Source organism: Antechinus flavipes, chromosome 1, assembly GCF_016432865.1.
Source record: "Antechinus flavipes isolate AdamAnt ecotype Samford, QLD, Australia chromosome 1, AdamAnt_v2, whole genome shotgun sequence".
Lineage (NCBI taxonomy): Eukaryota > Metazoa > Chordata > Mammalia > Dasyuromorphia > Dasyuridae > Antechinus > Antechinus flavipes.
In genome coordinates, this window is record NC_067398.1 from 615,564,207 (window position 1) to 615,582,791 (window position 18,585).

The window sequence follows — 18,585 nt, forward strand, 5'->3', positions numbered from 1 at the left end:
ATCCCATGCTTGTCTGTATTCATTATATTCAAAATTTCTTACAATGCAGTAATATTCTGTTACATTACTGTACTACAACTTGTTTATTCTCAAACTGGTAAGCATTTTGTTTATTTCTAGCTCTTTACTATTTTGAAAGGTGCTGCAGAGTCTTTTGGTTCACAAATGGCCTCTTTTAATTTAAATTTTTTAAAATTAGCAACCTAACATGGAAATGACATTAGAAAAAAAATCCTGAAACACAGAAAGAGAATTGAATATGAAACTGAATCTTCACTAAGTTCAGCTTGATTTTTTGTGTATTTCCAGTTTAACAAAGTAATTCCAAAATTCCCCTTCATTTTCTTAATTTCTTTTTGCTCTTTTCTGCTTAATTTTAGTAGTTCATTGATGATCATTCCCTTTTCTTCCTTTAATATTACCATCACTTCCAAATCCTCCTTAATCTCCTCCCAAAAATGTCTTCCTGTTTAACAAGTATAATTTCATAAAGCAAGCTTTCACACTGGTCATGTCTGAAAACGTACGTATGCTTCATTTTGCACGGCTAGTCCATTACCTTATTTCCAAGAGGTGAAAAACATGTCTTTTGGAATCATGAATGAACACTGAATGAATCAGAGTTCTGAAGTCTTTCATGATTGTTTTCCTTTACACTGCTGTAATTGTATGTTTGTTGTTTTGGTTCTGTTCACATCATTTTGCATCAATTCATACAATCCTTTCAAATTTCTTTGAACCATCTTTTTATTCACTTTTATGAGAGAAATTTGTTTATTACCCTTTGTTTCTATTTCATGGCTACAAAAGTGCTGCAACAAATATTTTTGTATATTTTCCTTTTCTAAGGATCTCTTTGGAGTGTACAATTAATACAGTAGAGGTATCACTAGATCAAAGATATGCACAGTTTGGGGATTTTTAATTTATAGCTACAAACTGCTGTCTAACTCCATCAACAGTACATTAGTACAGAGGTTCCTACATGGCATAGTGATATATTCCCCACTTCATAATGCAAACTTTTTGATATCAAGAACTTGCTTCATTTTTGTCTTTTTAACAAAGCATCTATGGCTTAGAACTGAATTTAAAGGGAAATCTCTTTTTAAGAAACGTTTATTTTAGGGTAGCACAGTCTTTTCATAGAACAAAAAACTGCAACAATTATGGATCCATTTTGAAACTTTGGATTTTTTTGTACATTAGATTACAGTTGGCATAGCTCACCTTTTCTTGATTATAATCATAACCAAAGGTTTTCCAGCTTTGGAAGACCTTACAGGCTTTGTTCTGTATTCTTTGGAATAGCTTTTAAGAAATCAGGATCTCCTCTAAGTCAATTAATAGATTAACATGTTAATTAATGCTGAATAAAGTGAGCAGAATCAGACCAACATTGTACACAGTTAACAAGATTATGTGATCAACTATGATAGTTTAGCTCTTCTCAGCAATGCAGTGATGTAAGATGACACCAATAGACTTCTTATGGAAAATGCCATCTGCATTCAGAGAGAGAACTATGGACACTGAATGTGGATTGAAGCATAATTTCTTCACATTTTTTGCTGTGTTAAGTCACTCAATGGATAGAGCATTAGCTTTGAAGTCAGGAGGACCTGAGTTCAAATATGGTTTCAGACACTTAATACTTCCTAGCTGTGTGACCCTGGGCTAGTTTTAACCCCAATTGCCTCAGCAAAAAAAGTTAAAAAAAAAAAAAAAAAAGTCTAAACTACCCAACACATTTGGGTATAACTCAAAAAAATTTTATGATAGAAGGTCTGAAACAGAATTTACATAATCTTCCCCCTAAAACCTTCCCCTAAACACTGATTTCTCCATGTTTGTTGATGGCACCATCACTCACTTTCAAATACTCACATTATTTTTCTTATTGCTACATCTAACTGAATTCAATAATCACTTATTAAGTCATTTCTACAAGGCATTGGGAATTCTAATGTGAAAAAAGCTCCCATTGAATTTGTTTGCCATTTGAGGAACAACACATCAAGAAGGCTGATACATACATTAAAAAACCTAATATAACATGGAATGATATAAGGGCACAAAAGGAGCCTGGACAAAGCCTTATGAAGAAAAGATATACTTTTAGGTGGTATACATGAAGAAAAAAACTGTTTCTGCTCTCAGGAACAGGGTGCTGGTACTTTGCACATTCTTCAGTGAATCTGAGATCTCAGCAATGTGGATCTTCCTTTCATAACTGAAGGTCATAGCCCATCTGTGCTTTCTTATCCTGCAAGACACTTATTCATGTCTTCTTTCACAAGCAGTAATAATGGAGGAAAGCAGAGTTGCTTAGAACCAAATTTTTTTTGTATAAACATGACTTTAACTACTCAAAATGTGAGATTTGTACTTAGTGACCAGTGAAAAGACATTCAACTAAAAAAACTGAACCAAATCTCCCACGGATCAATCTAGCATACTTCTCTAGATGTTAACATTTTGTGGGAACCAGTGTGCCATCTGGGATGTCCTTTTTTTTTTTTTTTCTCACTACATCAACGTGACCAGCCCACCCCCTTTACTGATCATAAGACTTCCTGGATAATAATCTCTTATGCTTCACAAAGTTTTTCTCTGATGCTAGGAAGGTGACTCTGGGTTCTAAATGATCATGGCAGTGAAATTCAAGCTTTGGTAGGTTTTATCAGACCAGAAAGACTTTTGAGTATAGTTCCCCAAATAGACTGTCTGATTCACAAGAGCCAACAGATACAGAAAGATTCCTGACTCTAATCATTACTATTATTATTACTACATATTATTATTATGAATAATAAAATGATAAAATGGTTCCTAGCAACTCATGAAAAAAAAGAAACACAAAAAAGCCTCCCCACTTTCTCTATTCCCTTTGCTTCAACTATAATGTCAGTTCTTCGGAAACTATTGTTTGTTACAACCATACGATATTCCTGGAAGAATATTGATGTTTAAAAATATTGTTTATAAGTAAAATGGATTGTTAGGTATGACTTCACATATATAACTGGTATCATTTCTTGCTTTCTCAATGTGTGGGGGAGGGAGCTGGAAGAAGGGAAATAATTTGGAACTCAACATTTTAAAAAAATGAATGCAAAAATAATAAAAAGAAAATTTAAATTTAAAAATGTTATTAGATTTTTGGTCCCAGTCAGTAATTTAAGATTATCAAAAAGGCTATGCAATTTTTCAAATTAAATCCAGTCTACTTCTTTCCCCATCTTCAACTCTGGCCCCAAATCACAATTTATCTTCAGCATCTAAGTATAGGCACTAATGGACACACATAATGGGCTGCCATCCAACTACATGCCACTATCTAAAAAAAAAGGTAGCTATGTGGGGTTTCTTGTATGGATTGCTAAATTTCTCTTTTTTGAGTTATCAGAGATTTTTGTAAGGAAGCTCAAGAGAAATGATATCAAACTCAAATAGAAATGGGAACCACTAAACTATAAAGTTCCCTAAGGGCCACATTTGACTTAGAAAACCATAAATTAATAATATCCATGTTTTACTATATTTTCGTTAATTGTATTTAATATTTCTTAATTATATTTTAATCTAGTTCAGGCTGCACTCAGGAATATTGGAGGCCACATGAGAACTTTACGACTGTATATTTGATACCTCTGCTCTAGAGTATTGTGGGGCTCAATGAACTCAGCATAGTATACTTTGTGAATAGGAGCATCTAAAGGACTTCACCATTGGCAAAATATTTTAACATATGCAGGATTTATTTTGTTAGAGAATAGGCTTTAAGACTGTCTTTTATTTTACTCAGACTTTTTTTATAATTAAATAAACATGGCAGGATCTCTGTATTCTTTGCATCTTACAGTCAGCTAGCTGTGTGACTAAAAATGACTGATGAAAAAATATTTCCTGTTTCCTTGTCATATTTTTATCAAGGATTCCTAAACATATGTTTAAGCCATTTTTCATGAAGTTATATCTTTATGAGAGTGGTCTTCATGTATGTCTTCCCAAATGTCTTTTGTGGCAGTAGTATAATGATACTATCCACCATTTTTTCCATTCACTATCTTCTCTTCATTCAAAGATCTTAAAATTCCCTTCAAGTAGTCATGTAGCCTTTCCTTGAAGTGAGGAAGAACTTGCTATCTCTTGAAGCAGACTATTCAATTTCTGATAGTTCTGATTATTAGGAAGTTTTATTTTCTAACATTCTGCCTAAATCTGCCTCTCTAATGTCTATCCATTGCCTCCCAGAACTGCCCTATGGAACCAGTAGGGCAAAACAAAGCTCTTCACTAAATTACTTACATAAGCTTTAAAGCTAATAAATAGTTCAAATTTTAGGATATTAAGGGATTTTATTTTGCTTTTAGTTTTTGACTTTAAAAAATGAAAAGAAAATCACTGAAAGAACTAACTTGACTGCTGATTTTTATTATGGATTTAGACACATTTTGGCTAGGTGATTTTTTTTTTTTTTTGCTCTGTCAAAATAATTATTTTTAAAAGCTAGCAAACATCAGAGCAGTATCAAATGTTGAGCCTGTAAAGGATATGGGGCTGGAAAAAATAACTAGCAATTATTTACAACTATATGGAATTAACATTATTGAAATGGAAACACAACAAATATATTCAAAGGCTTAAATTGTACAATACTTGAAACACAACTAATTGCAGCAACTGAAAACATTTAAAAAAATCTGCTATCAAACAGAACTCAGACTACATATAGCAAAGGTTAAAAAAAAGAAGCAATTTAATTATTACAGTTTACAGAGTGCTCTATGAAGTTATTAAAAAGTGAAAAAAATAGTGCATTAAATTGCTGCAGTCTTTACATCGTAAAAATAAAAGTTAACAGTAGTATGAAAAAAGCCACCCACAAGGCCTGTCTGTAGTGAATAGATCAACTAAATTGTAGTATTTTGGAAATACTTATAAGGCTGTATTTAAAAAATAAAAAATAACCATTCATAAAAACAAAAGCAGCATGCATATCTAAGATCTTCCATAATTTTCTTGTAGTTGACAAGTTTTTAGGTAAAAATCAAAAACTTAATATTCATCATTCATTAAGTGAAACAAACTAGTCAAGCCCACTAGATCTGGTCACTCTGAAAAGCAATTTAAGAACAAAAAACAAGTTTTTTCCATGAAGAAAGATATTTTTAAAAATGGTCCTATATTCACAAACAAAAGAAGTGTCCCCCTAAATAGGAATGAAAAGCACCAGTCTTTGCAAATAAGTTAATATGAACTTTCAGTTTCCTGATATGGCAAAACAGTTGTTAATAAGACTACAATAACTAGCAAGCAAAAGCTAGTTTTTAAATGGCTAATGATACTTATTAGTTTAGGAATTTTTTCTACAGCCACTGAAATTGTTATAGAAGGTAGAACCTGACTGGGAGTTCTAGAAAATTCTGAACTGATGCATTATCTGTACATTATTTTACATTAGTGTTAAAAACACTCATTAAACATATATTTACTACATAATTCTTTTTCACATTTTTGGTACAAAGTTTATTTCAGAGATTCTCTCTGTAAATTCTTATGCCAGCTTTTCCCCTTATTCAGTACATCATTTTATTCAGTTTAATGAAAAGCAAAATCAGCCTTTTATTAAAGCAGAAACAGAATTATTACAGATATTAATAGTAGCATCCAATGATGTCTTCCACTTGAAAAAGCTAATGACATAGACCTGGTGGCTTAGGGTTTCAAAATGTATAAATATGCTGCATTTTCATTTATGTATAAGTTGTACAAGCACATGCACAACTTTCAACATTAATGTAGGGCCTGATAAATAAGACACAGAAATATCAGCTTTTTTTTTTAACTGTTTCTAAGAACTTTTACTCTGTAAAATGTTTGGTCACTCAAAGCTATAAGCTTAATCACATATCAAAGAACACGGGCAATAAAGCCCATCTTACTAGAACATACAGTATTAAGCGGGACAAAATTATAAGAGGACAAAATCTAGTGGTCACTTAATTACCTCAAAAAAAAAAAAAAGCCTAAGAAACAGAATGTTTCCATCCTGTATCAGAATAAAAATGTACTGTATTAAAACCTGAATTTTTACAAGTTGTTTTTTAATCAGTGTTCTATTTACAATGCAGAACTTCCGCCAACTGCAGTAGTTTTAACTTTGGCACAACACTAAGTTCCATTCCTTTCGAGTATTCAATCCTATGTTATGAGAATGTGTATATGTCCAAAAATATTCTCAGTTTCATAAAAGTTTAGGCCCATTCACAGTAAATCAGATATCTTGATTTCAAGAATTGAGTCCCCTTCACCACTGTAGGTAACTATAAAGGAAAAACATGAGACTGAAAAAATTAAGAAAAAAATGTTAGTTAGAACCACATCTGAATTTTACTAAAAGCACTTTAGACATAATTAACTACAGGAAAAGTTAACTAAAAGCGAATATACATTCTTTATTCTTATTATTACTGAAATTACATGCATGATTACACGTGTAACTGGTATATGCATAAACTATACATAAGCCTTGCATATGATATCTTTTAACTTAGGGCCTCCAATAATTTATCAAAGATGCTTAATTTAAAAAAATAGCTCCTATTTACTTACATGCTTAGTGACTTTGTGATAGAAATAGGTCTGTGTGTGTGTGTGTGTGTTACACACACACACACACAGAGACCTATTTCTATAAAAATGTGTATATAGAAACAGGGGGGGCATTGTGGGGTACAGGGACTTGTATGCTTTTTTATTTGCAAGGCTAACGTATGTGTATACAAACACACATACATATATAGGTATATACAAGTGTATTTTCTTTTATGCCTCTGGTAAAATTAACTCATATTTTAAATGCATTAACAGAGTTGGCTATCTGAAAAAAAGTTGTGATGGGTCTTTTTAAAATTATAATCTGTTTTTTAAATCCAGATTTATCTTAGAAGAAAGATATCCTATCTACATGACACAATATGCATGTACAATATACATGAGTTTTTTTTTTAAATTGTAGGATCGTTATGTGAATTTACTAACCAAAATTAGTATAATATTTACTATGTAATATAAATACTGCCCATGCAAACTTGTTAAAATAATATCACACTTTAGAATAGTGCAAAGAGTTTCATGTTTTTAGTAGATTTCAATGTCCCCAAAAGGGCCATCAAGGTATCTAAGATAAAGAAATCAACATAGCAGCAATTCTGCTGATTTATTTTGGCTGCATATATATTTTGTCTTTTTAAGAAATAATGAGGAAAGAAATCCTGTTTAAAACACTTTGTGTACGTGAGTCAAAAAAAGGATAACTTAAATATTTCTGAGACTATAAAAAGACAAAGGGAACTTTAGGAGTAATCTACCCAAAATTCTTAAGTTATGACGTATAATGGTTATGTTATACTTTATAATCAAAAATGGAATTGCAATAAAGTAGTTGCATTTTTAGTTTCATCTGTTTTCATGATTACAAATATGTTAAATTTTAAAAACTAGAAAAGGGACCATTCAGTAGATCAAATGCTTGTGAACTTAGGGATAATGTAAAAGGCAAGCGTAAACAAAGAGAAGAAAGTTATAGATTTGGAAGAATGGGTGAGGAAAGAGACAATTATGTATTTATGTATCATGTGCACAAAAGTGGAAAAAAAGGATGTTTTTCCTCTCCCATTTTATTTTGAGAACATTACAATATAATCAGACAGCATAATGTTACTTTTTGTAAATGTCCCACCATAATCCTTGATACTGATACCCTAACATATTTTATGATTGATGTATCATTTTTTAAACTGCATTTCTATCTTTGAAATAAACAAAATGTTGCAAACTACTAAGGAAAAACCCCAGAACTTCTAAAAATCTAAAATAACTCTAAGGATGAATATTGACAGTGACAAACAACCTTTAATAATCTATATTTCTAACCTGAAATTAACTTTAAAACTTAAAACTACAGAAAAGTTACAAACAACTGAATTTTGGACAGAAATAAAAATTTGGGAAAAGGGCCAGACTTTAAAAAATTGAAAGTCTTTCAATCTTGAGTTCCTAATCTAAGCAAAGCTTTCATTTGGGGAGGTAAGATGAAAAAAATCACTGGAATCAAAAGGCTGGCACAAGTTTCAGCTCTGTAATCTCCCACGTGGTTCAACATTTGCAAGCCTCAATCTCATCTGTAATGTGGGAATAATATTAAGTCCTTTACCTCTCAGAATCTTCACAAGAAAAATACTATGAACTGCTACACATTATATAAGTGTGAGCTTTTTTTATGAGATACTTTTAGCCTGGCACTCTGGAGATCCCTTTTAAAGAAGAATTGCAAATGCTTCATTTCTAAGACAAGGACAGCTATAAAGAAAAAAAAACAAAACAACCACCTAATTAAACATGAATTCTGATATGAAATGGAATAGGTTTGTTGGCTTTTAATTGAACAAATGACTACTCTTACTATATGGAACATTTTAATAAAATCTTAACTAAAGGCTTAATAAGTTTAGTGAGGGTAGAAACAACAAAGTTCAAAATAAGGTTCTGAAATAAGAGAACAAAAATTTTCACCTAGTTTCCTAAAACTGAGCAATCCTCACCCCTGTAGTTATTCTTTCCTTCGGATATACTTTTCCCCTTCTTTTTAGTTTTCGTTTTTGAATTCTTTCCTTAAATAGGTAAAAAATGAAGCTTTAGTGAAGGGTGGATTCCAAAAAAAACAAAAACCCAAAACAACACATTTTAGTCATTTTTAGTCCCCTCCCCCAAAGGAGTGGGCAAAAATACAATTACATATTAATATTTGGTGGGAAAAGGTATAATTATTTTAAACCATATGTACTGCTGAATGACTCTGGGGACCATTAATTGTGGATGGAATAGAAAATGTTCAATCTTGGTATGAAAGTAAACATATACTTTTTAGCTAATTTGGAAACAAATTATTTTTGGCCATGCTAATAGAATCTGATCCCTTCATTACACGAAGGAAAAGTCTAGAAGCTATTGTATCTGAAAGTCATTGAAACAACAAGATATCTCCAAATGTATATAGTTAAAATGTACATATGCAGGTATTAAAAAACTTACATTTTAATCATCTGATTTAGAGAGTTTCCGCTTAACATGCCGAGGGGGTTCCCAGGTATCACTGTCATCTGTTTCTTCATCATCTTCTTCCTGATCATCTATTATCTCATCATCTTCTTCATTCTCCTCAAACAGCTCTATTCCTAACTCAGATCTCCTTTGTCTTTCTGCAAACCACTCTCTGACCTGCTCATAACCCATGTGTGATTTGGCAACAAGTTCATCAAGGTCTTGCTCATTAAGAAATTTGTGCTTCACGTAATAATCCTTAAGTATTGCAGTTCCAGTTTTAAATTTTATGAGTGATGGTCCTCGATCCCAGTTGTTTATCCTTTTGCTTCCTCTAGGCCGCCCACGAGGTCTTCCCCTTCCTCTTCCCTTTGGTCTTCCTCTTCCCCTTCTCCTAAAGGAAGCCTGTCCATTCATACTATTTGAACTGGCACTCTGATAATAATAGTACCATTTTAAATTCCCATTTTTCCAAGCATATCGTGTATCTCCAAACCAACTAACAATATCTGTTCTAGCAAGCCCACTTTCCTCAGCCAGTTTGTCATATTCTTCTGGTGATGGCCACTGTGTTCGAACAAATGCACTTTTAAGTATGTGCAACTGCTCTGGTGATTTTTTACACACTTTGTTTGTGGTGGTCACTGACTTAGGGGCTGCAGATTCATCCTGAGGAGAGGCTTCTTCTCCAGCTTCTTCTTTAGAACTGCCTGCATTGCTTTCCTCTATTTCTGCTTTCTCTTCCTTTGAAGCTTTGGATTTCTTTCTTTCTGTAAACCAGGCATCAATTTCTCTTCTGGTAAGTTTGGTTTGTGCTCTTAACCTGTTCAATTCTTCATCAGTAAGTACAGGATTATTGAGGAAACTTGCTTGGAGGACACGCAGCTGCTCAGAAGTTTTCTCTTTAAATTTTTGTGGAGTAAAGTCAGGGAAAGAATTGCCTGGCTGTTTAGGCTGTGGAACAACAACTGTTGGAGATTCTGCAGTCTCATCACTAGAGTCTATAATGATCGGGGTACAAGCTTCACTGTTGAGATGGATACACTGATTACTCTTGGAATTTCTCTGATTATATCTCGTATCACTAAACCACTTTTTGATCTCACCTTTAGTCAGGCCTGTTATTTTCATAAGCCTGATCACCTCTGAGTCATGAGGAAACTGATTTTTAAGGTAGCTAACCTTTAATTCTGCCAGCTGTTCTTTTGTCTTTTTTGCCCGGATTCCAAATGAATCAGGATTCACCAATGCAGTTTCGTGCTTGATTAACTGAGGAGTTGGAGTTGGAGTTGGAGTTGGAGCTGGAGCTGGAGCTGGAGCTGGAGCTAGAGCTGAAGCTGGAGCTGGAGCTAGAGCTGGGGCTGAAGCTGGAGCTGGGACTGGGGCTGGGATTGGAACTGGGACTGGGGCTGGAGCTGGAGTTGGGGCTGAGGTTGGGGCTGGGGTTGGGGCTGGGGCTGGGGCTGGGGCTGGGGCTGGGGCTGGAGCTGGAGCTGGTGCTGATGCTGATGCTGGTGCTGGTGCTGGAGTTGGGGCTGGTGCTGGAGTTGCAGCTACTGGCTTTGTTTCTGCAGTAGGCTGAGCACTGTGCACCTGACTTTTTTGCATATGAGTTTGATTTGAAACTCCTGCAACTGTCAAGGCTATAGGTGTTGTTACTGGCAATTGGTTAGTGCCCGCTACTTGTGTAAGGACCAGACCTGGTTGACCAACTATTTGGCATGTCTGTAAAATGGAAGGTAAACCATTACTAGCTGCTGAAATATGTGTAGGAATCACTGTTATTGTTTGTGGTACAGTATGTACTGTACCATTGAATTGTTTTCTCCTTGCCTCTTCTACTTCTTCTGGAGTCCAACTAACACCATGTTTAAGGCGTTGTGCTGAAAACCATATCTTGATCTGTTCTTCTGTATATTTTGCTTGAGCAGATAGAACTGTTATTTCAGACATTGTTGGATAAGGAAATTTGTTGTAGGTGTTGAGCAAAAGAGGATTGTTATCCAAAGCAGCATTATAGGTAGGAATGCTGTTAAGAGGGATTAAAACTTTAGGAATCAAGTTAGAATTCTGCTGAGCTGATACAGCTGCTGTTATCACCTGTGCTAGCCCAGGTTGAAGAACTGTTGCTGGGGTAACTACTGTGTTTGTGGTATTTGGATGTATACTATTTACAACAGAAGTACTTGTATTAGATTCAGATGCTGATGAAGTTGGATTTTTTACTGCTTCTTCATGACCTGATTTTATTTCATTCTCTTTCTCTTCTGGAATGTCTTCAGAGTTATGGAAAACTGCAATCCGTTTATTCTCTACTTTGTTTTTCATCATTTTCATTATAGGAGTTTTGCTGATAGAAATCCCTGATGAGGAAGTTTCTATAGATTCTATCTGATCTGAATTCTCCTCTTTAACAAAACTACCATCAAAAGTCAGATCATTAATTGTTTGCTCAAAGATTGTCTGATTATTTCGTTTCACCATAGTCAGCTTAAAATTCTCTTCTCCTGGATGATATTTTAAATTATGTTCAGAAAGCGCATCGTATCTTTTGGTAAGAAAATTGCATTCAACACAAACATAAGATGAATTTAATACTATATTGGGATGCTCTGAATCTACATGAAAGGTAAACATGTTAAGATCTGGCGTTTGAAAAGTACAATATTTACATTCATAGCCACCTTCAACTTTTTTATTTTGTTGATTGTCAGACTCTGTAAGTTCCTGAACATCTTCATCACTTGAGATACTTTCTGCTGTTGCATTTTCTATTGGTGTAAGTACAGGGGGACCTTCATCCAAGTCTGATATCAATTCTAGGTCCGGATCCTGTTCACTAGCAAGGACCATGCAAGGTGTTGTTGATTTTCTTTTGCTTGCCATTCTATTTCCGTGGGGAAAATCTCAACTGTAATTAGAAAGCAATGAAGATCAAACTCCTTTAGTTATCTTCATTTGAAGAAAATGGCTTTTGGTTCTGTAAGTCCATCCCATTTGCAACTTTTTCATAGTGCAATCAAGAAAAGAGCTTGTTCTTGGTAGTTGCAAAGCTGAATTGCTGTAACATTTGAAGCAAACATCCAATCACCTATATTAAAGGAAACAAGTTTTACAATGAATGATTGTTTTCTTTTAAATGAAGGTACAAAAACACTCTATAGAAATCAACTATAAAACACATACAACAACCAGAAATCATCATTAAATGTCATGTTTGTGACAATCACATAATACTTTAAGATGTGCAAAATATATATATATAGATATATATTCACAGATACATATATATGAAAATATTCAAATTTGATCCTTTAAGAAAAAGTTATTACAAAATTTATACAATATAAAAATATATATGTATACATATATACTGATTATTTTCTTTAAGAGAGAACTTATTTGCGCCCTCATTCAGAGCTCATTTACCAAATTTGTTAGAATTTTGTAAAACTGAGACTAATCTGACTTCCTAATCCAAATAAAAGATTTGGGGAATAGGTAGACACACAGACAGCAAAGAAATTATACCTGATTGTGAGAAAAGAAAAAAAATTAAGAAAAACAATTAGATATAACTCAGAAAGCAGAATCTAAGATCATTAAACATAGGGACAAACAGCTTTTCCATATCTTAAAAAGCCCAAAAAGTAGAACACAAAGATGTTCATAATGACTGTGTTGAAGATTATTAAGAATTTCAACAGTCTCTTTAGCTTTTTAAATTAGAAAAGAAATCTTCAGATTATATGTGCTCTTTATAAAACAATGACCATTTGGAATTTAAAATCAAAACCTACTCTTTGTGTGAGGTGTATTGGACAAAAATTATTTCAGTCCTTGCCCTCAAAGAGTTTGCATTCTATTGGGAAAATATTTATATGTATGCAAAATAAAGATAAGGTGAATTTTGGGGAATAAGGGGTCTGTCTGCTAGCGAGTATGAGAAGGGAAAGAGTTCATGTATAAAATGGTATTTTAAAGCAGAGCGCTGAAGAAAATAAGGATTCTAAGAAATTGAAGTAAAGAGGATAAGCCTGCCTGGTATTCAAAGACAATGCAAAGGTCAGAAACAAGAGATGTTGTGTGTGAAAAACAGTAAGATGGCTGGATAAAAGAGGGGCTAAAATGTGGAGTGATGTAAAATTAATAATGAAAAGGTATTTTGTCATCAGGCTATGAAATTCTCTAATTCACTTTCTGGTGTCAATAACACTTGGGATTTCCCTTCCCTTCACTATCTAATGCTTCCCTGGACCTCCATGGTATCACTCCTACTCCTCCCTACCCATCTCCTGGTTTTCTCTGGCAGTATCCCTACACTGATCCATTTCATCTCCTGCCAAAAGATTAGGCCCTACTTTTAACCCTAAAGCTTCCACTCTTGCTCTGGTTCCTGGGTTGAGATGTCCAGGAGAATATAGTTTGAATTAATCAATCTTATTTTATTAAAACATTCTCTATAGAATCTATGCAAAAAAAGAAGTAGGTATTATAGCATAAAGTTGAAGAGAATTTGAAAGTTGATGAGGGAAAATGGCAGCCAGATTTCAAGAATCTGAAAAAGAAAAGAGGGTAGCTGGGGAGCCAATCCAGGTTGGAGAAGCAGTGTCAGGTACCAGGTACTAAGTTTTTACTTTTGTCTTTTGAGTCTCCTTTCTCCTCTCCTCAGAATCACTATTATATACCTTCACCTCTGACCCAGGTTAGGAATCTGAAACTAATATTTGGGACCTGATGGAAATCCTGTCTTCCAACAGGTATGGATGGAGAAGTGGAGGAGAGAAGAGAAGCCCTTACTCCTTATAGAAATAGGAGATGCTTCTGGAATTCCAAGGTGAAACTCTTTTTTTTTTTTTTGATGGAACAGCAAGTAATTTATTTAGATTGAATGAGTGACAAGGGGTAAAAGTAGTATGAGATAAATTAATACTAAAAGATATGTTTGAGATGTGATTAATCTTTAACAAAGTGGTATTTCTAGATGTCATACATTTCTTTATAACCTGCACTACCATATTATAATGCTTTTTTAAAAAATTTAATAACTTTTTATTGACAGAACCCATGCCAGGGTAATTTTTTACAACATTATCCCTTGCACTCACTTCTGTTCCGATTTTTCCCCTCCCTTCCTCCACCTCCTCCCCCAGATGGCAAGCAGTCCTATACATGTTGAATATGTTACAGTATATCCTAGATACAATATATGTGTGCAGAACCGCTGCTTCTGTCCATCAAGGTGAAACTCTCAATGAATTTCACTTTAAGAAAAAGTCAAGGTGTAAGAAGACTAGGAAAATAAAGCTAATTTAATGAAGGACCTTGAAGATAAAACAAACAAACAAAAAAAGAATAATCCAATTTCAATTGATCAATGATGGATAGAAGCAGCTACATTCAAAGAAAGAACACTGGGAAATGAATGTAAACTGTTTGCATTTTTGTTTTTCTTCTCGGATTATTTTTATCTTCTGAATCCAGTTCTTCCTGTGCAACAAGAGAACTGTTTCGTTCTGCATATATATATTGTATCTATGATATACTGTGACATATTTAACATGTATAGGACTGCTGGCCATCTGGGGGAGCGGGTGGAGGGAGGGATGGGAAAAGTTGGAAGTGAGTGCAAGGGATAATGTAAAAAATTACCCAGCCATGGATTCTGTCAATAAAAAGTTATAATTATAAAAATAAATAAATAAAAGAGTAATCAAGAGTCAAGAATTTGGGGATTACTAATACAAGAGAATTTAAGTGCTAAAGATACACAATTCTATTTTTATGGGCCATTTGTTGAATCATAGAAATTGGAAATATTTTCATCAATGAATTTTTATCTATAATAGAATTTGATCTGTAACATACAAGTTATTAAAATAACTCTAAATACAAAAATGTGAATATGAATTATGGGAGGTATTTTACTAAAAGCTGATGCAATGGGGGGATAATCAGGGAAAGTTCTGATCCCCTGAATTCTCCCCATCCTCAAACAGGTTGATGAAATTATAAGGACATGAAACTTTGTCAAAAGGACCTCCAAAGGAGCTAGAAATGTGCCTTATCCACTTGCTGAGAGATGCTGTCTAACCCCTTGCTAAAAGGTAACAAGGATGTCCCTGACTGGTTCCCCAGTGACTAGGTGACTCTTTTGGTTTAGTTGACTAAGATCCAGGAAGCCATAGTCTTGTTGAAGGAACCAGTCTTATGGCCTACAAGAGAGCTGTCTAGCCTTCCCCCCCCCCCCCCTTGAATCCCAGACTACAGCAAGATGGGAGAGGGAGTTTTTGCCTATCCTTTCCTACCCCCTTAGATCTACAGTTCCTGGATGTCATTTTTGGTCTGCTTCCTCTTTTGAGCACAGGAGAGAAAGACAAGATAGAAAAGTAATATATTTTTCTATCCTCAGGGCTAGAAATCTGAAGAGAAATATGAATTTGAAATTTTATCTACATCATCAATATAACATGGTTGCAGAAACCACCTCAACTTTGATGATGTCCAGTAGATAAGAACATACTATTTCTTGAGACAAATGATTTTATTTTTTTTTTTTTGGCCCAAAAAAAAAAAATTAACAGTTGTCCAGAAGTAGAATTGATTGGATTAGGAATCAGTGGATAGCCCATCATTGGAGAGCTTCAGACAAAGGTTGAATGGTAGGTAAAATAAATAAAACCTTCCTGAAAGTGACTGGAATTGAACTCAGATCCTCCTGACTTCAGGGCCAGTGCTCTATCCCCTGTGCCATTTAGCTGCCCCTGAACTGTGATTCTTGGTAAATTTTTCTTTATTTGTAGCCTACCAAATCTGCCTCTCTGGAATTTATATGTACTTCTGCTGACTGGGGACAAAGAAAACAACTCTAATCCCTTCTTCCACATGACAACCTTTCAAATATCTGAGCACTAGAATCATTCCTACCCCCATCCTCTTGTAATATCCCGGGCTAGCTCTCTAGAGGACCTCGGGATCAGGCAAAGTCCTTGGGCTTAGGGTGGAGAAGTGAAGGAGGCAGGAAAGCCGCCACTTGTCTGGTCCAAGATGGTGTCTGGAGTTTAGAGTTTGGAGTCTGAAGTCTTCTGTGGCTGAGAGCTGCTGCTAAGAGCTGCGGCTAAGAGAACCCTCTGTCTCTGGGACTCCCTTAAATACCCAGTACAACTACATTGCCATACCATACTGGGCATGCGCAGCTGTAGAACATCACATCACCATATTACCCTAAGTATATGCCAACTAGATTTGACCACATCATTACATTACATCAAGTATGTGCTTAGAGAACCACCATCTCACATCAAGTAGGTACTTAACTACAAGCACCCTGCTGTCTTAGATTCAAGTACATCCTTTCAGAGTTCAGGCCCACTATACCCTCTCATTGAAATCTTCTCTTTTCTAAGAGATTTCTTTTGAAATCCTCTAGATTTTCACTGACCTTTCTAAAATGTGACATCCAGGCTATCATAAGATCATTGACCTTGAACTGAAGAGTTAAAGAAAAGCTAAAAAAATGTGATATAAAAATAACTATTATTATATAATAGAAAATGAAGAATATGAGAAAATTAAAGAAACATGGGAAGATTTTTATGAACTAATACACATTATAAATATAACCAGAAGTCCAGATACAATGGCTCCAATATAAAAAATAGGATCATTAAGAGCAATCCAAATTGAACTGAAAAATCCAAAGGTCTTCCAGAGACCAGATAATAAAATATATCTTTTTTCTTATGGTAGGCAGGTTAATTGGATGTAGGGATAGAAGGGAGACCTACTGGGGCAGAATGTTGGATTATAAATGAGATCATTAGACTGTGTTTTAATTAGCAGTTTTCCTTGTTACAAGGAAAAATTCAATTGAGTAGGACAAAGGAGGATTTTCCTCACAACATATAACTGTGACACCAACAAATGGTACCAAGAAAACATTTTTTAAAATAAAATAAGGAGTCTCAGATCTAGATACAAATATTCTAAATAATGAGCTGACCATGACAGATTAGAGAGTCTGGGACTACCACCATCAGACTTCTGGATACTATGTTTTTAATTAAATAACTTAGGATCATGTTAGCCTTTCTGGATGTGCCATCATTGACTCTTAAGACTGAAATACAAAAGAACCCATAGATTTTTGCTATATAATCTACTTTATATCAATGTCGTTCCCAAACTATATTTATGCAGTTGACTCTGAACCCAAGTATATAATAGGTTCTATTCTACGTGCCAAATGTTAGGAGGGAAATTGACAAAGAGAAACAAATCTGAGACATGAAAAGACAGGAAACCATGCTTTTCAACTTAACATCTTTTCCTTTAAACATGTCTTTTTTTTCAAACTTTCCTACTTCCTATTGAAGGCACCATCAATCTTCTAGTTTTTAAGGTTCATAACCACACCATTATCCTTGACTCCTCACTCTCCTTCACCACAAGCAGTTGCTAAATCTTATCACATCACTTATATCTAACTTTTCTTTCTACTCTTATAGCCATCCCTGTTCATATCCTCATGGCCTATTACTTAGATTGCAACATCTCCTGAAATAATCTATTTGCCTCATCTTTTCCCACACCATATTATCTTCCACACAGCTGCCACAATGATTTCCTTAATTGACAATCTGACCATATCCCTTCTATCCTCAATAAAATATAGTAACTCCTTGTTGCCACTTTTAGTTTTAGTCTTTTACAACTTTGCTTCCTTGTCTTACATTCTGTGATATAGCCAAATTGACTTTTTCAATGTTTCTCAGACATGATATTCCATCCCTATTCTCTATGCCTTTACATTGCTTATCTTCCCAGGCCTGAAAAGCACTTACTCTTCCATTGTGATTCATAAATTTCCTCTATTCCTTTCAGACACAACTGTTACCCTACGTATGTTCTTTCTTTATGAACCTTCCTTAATCTCTCCAATTTAGGCTAGTGCCCTCTTTTACTACACTATATTTATTCTCTTCATATTTATTCTTTATATATTTATATGTAGTACTTGCTTCCCCTGTAGCATGTAAACTCCTTAAGAGTAGGGAACTGTTTAATTCTTTCTATTGTAGGTACATTATCTATTATAGTATCTAGTATATAGAAAGTACTTAATAAATATTTGCTAACTGACTGATTTAGGGACTGACTGAAGAGCCTGGAAATATTTATGGTTCAGGCAAATTGGCCTATTTGCTATTTCTCATACATGACATTCTATTTCCCATCTCCCGTGGCTTTGCACGGGCCCTATTCCTAAAATTCAATTTCCTAACTTATGCTTCAGAAGCCCTCGTTTCTTTCAAAACGTAGCTCAAATGCCAATTCCTACATGTCACATTCATGATCCTCTTCCAGCTATTAATCTTCTACCCAAAATTATCTTTTATTTGTTTCCCCCAATAAAATGTAAGATCCTCAATAGGGACTGTTTGAGTTTGGTCTTTGCATCCTTAATAAATGGCACAA

At 34.4% G+C, this 18,585-nt stretch overlaps 1 protein-coding gene across 3 annotated transcripts in view; it reads right to left on the reverse strand.

Moving 5' to 3' along the window:
• Positions 1 to 4,417: 4,417 nt before the first annotated feature.
• Positions 4,418 to 18,585, reverse strand: part of ZHX1 (zinc fingers and homeoboxes 1) — a 42,851-nt gene continuing 28,683 nt past the window's right edge. The window contains exons 3-4 of one of the 3 annotated variants that reach the window (XM_051971042.1): positions 9,100 to 12,199; positions 4,418 to 6,329 (exon numbers count right to left, since the gene is read on the reverse strand). In XM_051971042.1, coding sequence (XP_051827002.1) covers positions 9,103 to 11,994 — 2,892 coding nt within the window. In that variant the 5' untranslated portion in view covers positions 11,995 to 12,199 and the 3' untranslated portion in view covers positions 4,418 to 6,329; positions 9,100 to 9,102. Of the gene's footprint in view, positions 8,679 to 9,099; positions 12,200 to 18,585 lie in introns of all 3 variants that reach the window. The other 2 variants (XM_051971041.1, XM_051971040.1) reach the window with 2 other exon arrangements.